The sequence below is a fragment of the Galeopterus variegatus genome, unplaced genomic scaffold, assembly GCF_000696425.1.
Source record: "Galeopterus variegatus unplaced genomic scaffold, G_variegatus-3.0.2 Scaffold1474, whole genome shotgun sequence".
NCBI classification, from domain to species: domain Eukaryota; kingdom Metazoa; phylum Chordata; class Mammalia; order Dermoptera; family Cynocephalidae; genus Galeopterus; species Galeopterus variegatus.
This window is the reverse complement of record NW_007727585.1, coordinates 5,339-11,750: the sequence shown is the minus strand read 5'-3', so window position 1 is coordinate 11,750 and position 6,412 is coordinate 5,339. Positions and strand designations below refer to the sequence as shown.

The following is a 6,412-nucleotide window of genomic DNA, read 5'->3' as shown; positions in this document are numbered from 1 at the left end:
CTCCCGCTCACTGGCTGAGCGAGGCGCGGGAGCAACGCCGAGGCTTGCGATCCCGTTGCCGGTCCCCGGTCCGGTACGGGGGCAACACTGAGGGTTGCGATCCGTTGCCGGACACGGAAAAAAAAAAAAAAGAACTAAGTTTGAGTTGCTTGGAAATTCTGAAAATCAGAACAGCCCCATAATCCTCCAAACGTAGTCGACAGACAGGCTAAGTTCCAAATTACAGCCCAAACTGCAGTAGAAGGAACAGTATTTTGTCCAGAGTTTTACTTTATTTTGCTACCCATCAATGAAGAGTTACATGCAAATTTCTTAAAACCAAGTATCAAGAAAATATTCTACAGCAAAGATTTTAAAATGTAGGTAAGCATAAGAGCTAGTAGCAAAATACGAGGGGAAAAAAAAAGCTATGGCATAATATATCTCTCCGAGTGCCATCATAAGATTCTTAAAAGGCCACTTAAGGGAGGACATAGTCAGTCTTGAGTCTCAGTAAGGGGTTGTCCCAACTATGAACATATCTTTGCCTAAAACAGTAATAGCTGCCATCTTCTAGGGAAATACGTTATAAATAAAATTTATACCATCATAAAAAAAATCACTTTATGTGTACTTTACCACAATTTAAAAAACATGATGCCATCATATAATAGACATCTAAAAGGGTAGACAGCTCTTAAACATGCAAATCAGGCAGTATTACAGCAACAGGTGCTCATTTACCTCTTTGACTGAGTATTCCTTCAGGCCTAAATATCTCTGGAGTCTCAAAGGCAAAAATGCAGTCGCTTTCGTGGACTGTTTCCAGGTCGTCTGTATCACAAAAGGAACGATGGAACCCATCATAGTACATTTCTGTTAACACAATCTAAAAATGGGAAAAATGTAAATAGTTGGGTAACCAGAGAGTCAGTACAAATTGATCTCCCAATTGTATTGTAAGCTTCTCCAGATGGTTGGGACTTGCAGTGGTCTGAGAGGACCTCACAGAGCCCACATCACCTACCTTTAATGAGACAATCTTGGAAGCACAATATCCTCTGTAACTGGGTACCAAACAACACACTCTGATTTCAGAACTCTGTGGCACCAAACCCAGAGTTCCTCTAAATCCTGGTGTAGAAGGGACCCAGGAGGTTATTAAAATCCAGACCCTTTCTTTCACAGGAGGAAGAGAGGTCAAGAGACTTGGCTGCAGTTCTACAACCATAGGCAACCCCGTCTCACGCCAAGGACAGAGTCCACATCTGACTCAGAGACTTTCTCCCACATCGTTAAATTTTCTTCTTTTCAGGTTAAATGTCAAATAGCTATAGATATTTACATCGGGAAAAAATGAAATCAACCCAAATGTCCAACAATAGTGACAAACTAAATATATTGTAGACCTACTGGAACTATAAAGCTATCAAAAAGAATGAGCTAACAAGGAAAGATTGAGGTAAATAAAAAGCAAGGTAAAAAACAATATGTGTAAATGATTCTATTTTTATAAAATCATGTGGTGTATGCAAAGAAAGAAATCTGAATAAATACTGTATAACACAGTATTACAGTTAGTAACCCTAGTACTATGTATGAGATATTTTCATTTCGTTATATTTCTGAAATGGCTGAGTATTTTACAATAAAACAAAAACAAAAGATGGGAAGAAAAACAATGGAGACATTTAAAGACTTCATTACATGCTCAGCAGCACTATGTAGTGAAAAAGCACTGGATTGGGCATGAGGCAGTTCCAGTCCCAGCCTGACACCAACCAGTCCTGTGACCTTGAACAAGTCATGGTTTCTCCAGGCCTTCTTCAAATGAGGGGGTTGGAGTGGATGCATAAAGTCCCCTCTACCAGCACTAACATTCTACGCTTGTCTGTGAGGCAAAAGGGGACAGTGGCATATTCCAAAAATAGTCCAGGAAAAACGTTCCTGGCTCATTTTCCTTCTAATGAATTTAATGACCATGTTGTTTTTCTGCTGGTGAACAAGCAAGTATAATTTACTCTCCCCAGCAAGGTGAAGTTCAAAAAGCAAACCTGTAATTATTTCACCTATTTAAACCACAGGCGAAAAGAGCCAGACAGCACTGGAAGCTTTAAAGATGCAACCAGATTTGTGCTGGACACCACCAGAGATTCCCTCCCTCTCTGTCTTTCCCCTCATTCTGAAGGGGAAAAAAAGAATCAATGAGCTCTTCAGAGTAAGGAAGAACACAAACATTTCATCAGTGTGCCAGTACCCGGCCTAGGAAAATGAGATATTTGCTGTATTAGGGCAACACTGCTGGTTGTACTTGTTTTACTGTGGCAACTTCCGAAGTGAGGCTACATGAAGCCAAAGTACAAAACACCTTTATTATTCAAGTGATTACACAGCAGCTTCCAGAAGCTATCTAGGGAAAAGCTGTTTAGCCACTGAGTCATCTTTTCTTAGTAAATCTTAAACAAGAAATATTTTTCCAAATAAAATCATAATAAAGAGTTAAGTAAAAGCTATATGCAAAAAATATGCCAAGTCACAAACAGGCCAAAAGTATTTTTGGTCAATTTAAACATAGCTACTAATCAAAGGAGGGCACAACTTCCTCCACAAAAAGGAGGGCACAACTTCCTCTTACCTAAACAAGGTAAGAGACTCTGGTCTAGCTTTAATAAGAAAATGAAGCACATTGAGCATCTGTTAGGTACAGAACACTGTACTAGCAACATGATGTCCATTCCCAACACCATAATGGGAAGGGGTTTTCCAGAGTCACTGCTTGAGTTTTCCAAGCCTCTTTGACCATCACATATCACAGGATGATCATTCTACCATCCACACATGCACCCACAAGAATGATTTAAGAGGGGTTAAGTAATTATACTTAAGAAACAAAGCTACAAGAAAGTCTCGGTGTAAAGTCATAGTTTTTGCTTTTAAAAACATACATACAATTAAATGAAGCATAAAAAGTTTCTCTATATATTTTATTCTTGTGGGTCTTTATTTTCTTCCCCTCAACACTAGATGCAACTGGTTTTAAATTTCTATCTAACCATATTTTGCAGAGAGAACTTTAAAGAAATTCCAGAAGAACAGAAAGCAATACTTTTCTGGCTCAGGTATAATTGGTCTTAGCAGGCTTATTACCTGATCAGTAGGGATCTTTGTTTCCATAGACACTGCTTCCCGAAGCCTGGAGACATTCCCAGACAGAGGTACGGCCACACCAATCCTCATGCAGTGAGAACATTTCCCTTGATACACTACGGTGACATAGAGAGGCCTGTGCAGATCAAAGTCAGATCTTCTCATTAGTCACTTATTTCAACTAAAATACAGAAGAAGCAAAACAAACCTGATCTGAAATCTACACAAAACTGAAGCTAACCCACACCTTTATTTAGGAGCCAAATGGAAAAACTTCATTTGGACCTAAGTAGAACTATCAAACAATAATCAAGAGATCTTTGGAACAGGCAGTCTTCATAAAACAAAAATACGACATATTCAAATTTGGTTCTGTGCTCTGTGTTTTCTTTAAAACAAGGATTAACTCCTGGAAAGTCTGAGAAACAGTTCAAGAGAAAGCAACTAATTAAAAGTGCAATGTAAGGTCTAGAGAATCCAGAAGGCACTCAACAAACCCTCCCCCCATACTGTTTGTGGATGTCCAACTAAACCAGACTACAGCACTCGCCTGCCTGCCTGCCTCATGTGCCTGCTCACCTTACAAACTCAGGCATTTATTTCTGTGTGGTTTTAACAATGCCTGCATTCAATTTTTAATTAATCCCATTACTTGTCTAATAAGTAAGAAGAGCTAATAGGAGCCTACAGAGGAAAAGGAACACCGAACACACCTCACAGTCTTAATCTTACTAAATCTGTTTTTACCTTGTATGAGGAAGAGGAATTGGCAAAGAAATGCAGAGGAAAGGGTCAAAAGTGTTGCTCTGTTTCTGACAATGAGGACATGTCAAAGATGATCTTCAAAAACAAAAACATAAGACACATTAAGATCACCCAGAACTAAATCAACAGACAAAATAAGAGGGAAAATTTGATTTGCTCATACCTGTACTGGGCTTGAAAAAGTTCTTGTACAAAAGTGCTACAGACAGGAAAAGATGGTCCCTCAGGCATCATATCAGCCTCTGATGGTGGCTAAAAAAAAAAAAGGAAAAAAAAACACAATTTCACAGACTATAACCTCTTCATGTCCCTCCACCTAACAATTAGTTCCTGAGCATCCGCTACCATGTGCAGAGAGCACTGTCACAGGGCAATAAGATACAAAGATGAGACACAGTGCCTGACACGAGCACGTCTCAATCTGGTGGGAGAGTCAGCCACACACATATAGTCATGACAGTACAGTGTTTTCAGGCACAAAAAGACCTTGAATCAGAATAATTACAACTTATCAAAACTAGAAATTTGAAATTTGAAGTACAGAACAGAATTGTCAAAAACTTTAAAAGCTATGTGAGGAAAGCAACCCTTTCATCTTAATTTTTTACATTATATAAATCATTTTACCCATCAAATTAAGGCTACATGTATAAAAATTGAGGATAAATCACTATGTTTCTCAGTAAGAACATTCTGGGGGTTCAGTTCCTATGCTCAAATCCAATCCTAACAACAGAGACATCTACACATTTCCTTTTTGATTGTGTATCCATTCCAGTGATCTATAGGGTATATGTCTTATTAGAATAAAAAGTAGGGCCGAGCCCGTGGCGCACTCGGGAGAGTGCAGCGCTGGGAGCACAGCAGCGCTCCCGCCGCGGGTTCGGATCCTATATAGGGATGACCTGTGCGCTCACAGCGCTCACTGGCTGAGCGTGGTGCGGCCGGTCTCAAAAAGGACAAAAAAAAAAGAATAAAAAGTAAACATCTTCTGCTTAAAAAGCTAAGTGAGATGGAATCACTTGATTTTAGTCAAAGTTCGTCATATACTCAAATGCTTCCCCTCTCACGACCATAAATTCCTTGCGGACAGTGTCTCATATCTTACTCAGCACAGTAGTAAACAAGGTGAACTCTCTTTTAAGTATCCACTGAATTTTACACTCGTCCAGAGCTCAGTCAATTTCACTATATTAACTCAGCCAACCGCAACAAGTCCTCAGGGGCATTCAGTTGGGAGAAGAATCTACACTCTCCTCACTCCAGTGGCTGGTGCTCTCTGCTCCCTGACTGCCCTGGCGGAGTGTGCATCCTCACCTTCAGAGGGGGCTGGCTACCCTGCTTCACAGCATGATTGAGGTCTTCATGAACTCGGTCCAAAAGCCACAGCAGAAACTCCTGGGCATCGTGCTGGGAATTTCCCCGATACTGCAGTGCATTCTTTGACACAATACTCTATGCAGGTAAATAAAATGAGTACAAACAGTTGTGAGTTCCTGGCTTTAAAGATAAACTATTTATTCATAATCCCCAAAGCAGGATGCAAGATCTTAAGGGTGTTAGAGAGTACTACCCGGAAGGACAGCCTAAAAAAAAAAGATGCTTATTGAAAGAAACCTCACCTCCAGAAACAGGTACCAAAAACCTTAAAATGCACTTATCCATCATTCCTACTTTTAGGAATACATCTAAAGGAAAACATCAGGCTAGACTTTTAAGAAGATATTCATCAGAGTTTGTAACAGCAAAAAATTGGTAATAACCTGAACATCTTAAAATTGGAATTGGTTAAATTATGGTACAACTATATGACATAACCACTCTACATAGTACAGCTATATTAAGTCAAAAAGGTTATAAATCAGTGTGAAGTGTCAATGTATTCATGTAAAAAACTGTGTGTCTGTAGACGCTTAGTAGAAAAAGTTCTAAAATGACACATACAAAGATATTAAGTGCTATCTCTAGGTGATGGAATTAGAGGGTTTTTTTCTTTCTCACTTTTCATATTATCTAAATTTTCTACAATGACTATATATTACTTAAAGTAGTTAAAAATTTTGTTTCAATCTTACAATAAGATTTATTTAAGTTGATTTCGCTAAAATGGTAAACTTTTATGTAAGATACACTACAGCTTCAAGATTCACCACTCATTCAACTAAGATTTAATAAGTGCTCAAGGTGCCAACAGCCTAGTGAGGGGCAAAGGGAAAAAAGTCTGCTTAAAGAACAGCTTGATGAGGATGGTAAATGGTAGGAGCCCAGTTTCTCACAGTCAGAGGGGAAGTTGCAGATAAACAAGAAGAGAAGGCTGGACTACATCAGTTGGAGATGTCACTAGGAATTCATATTTAGCCTAACACAGATAAAGATTAGCAGATAAATAATTACAGATATTTATGTATATTTGGATCCATATACATACATATTTCTTAGCTCTGTTTACTGAAAGGCACAGAAGCAGAAATACCCCAGGAACAACATGCACACCCAGCACCCAGATTGTAGTTTCAAACAC

General features: G+C 39.1%; 1 protein-coding gene across 1 annotated transcript in view; it reads right to left on the bottom strand.

The window, feature by feature from the left end:
• The window catches only part of USP31 (ubiquitin specific peptidase 31), a 57,424-nt gene extending 52,082 nt beyond the window's left edge, over positions 1–5,342 (bottom strand). The window contains exons 1-5 of the mRNA XM_008577263.1: positions 5,209–5,342; positions 4,055–4,143; positions 3,874–3,966; positions 3,127–3,262; positions 724–868 (exon numbers count right to left, since the gene is read on the bottom strand). Coding sequence (XP_008575485.1) covers positions 724–868; positions 3,127–3,262; positions 3,874–3,966; positions 4,055–4,125 — 445 coding nt within the window. The 5' untranslated portion in view covers positions 4,126–4,143; positions 5,209–5,342. The remainder of the gene's footprint in view (positions 1–723; positions 869–3,126; positions 3,263–3,873; positions 3,967–4,054; positions 4,144–5,208) is intronic.
• Positions 5,343–6,412: the final 1,070 nt, after the last annotated feature.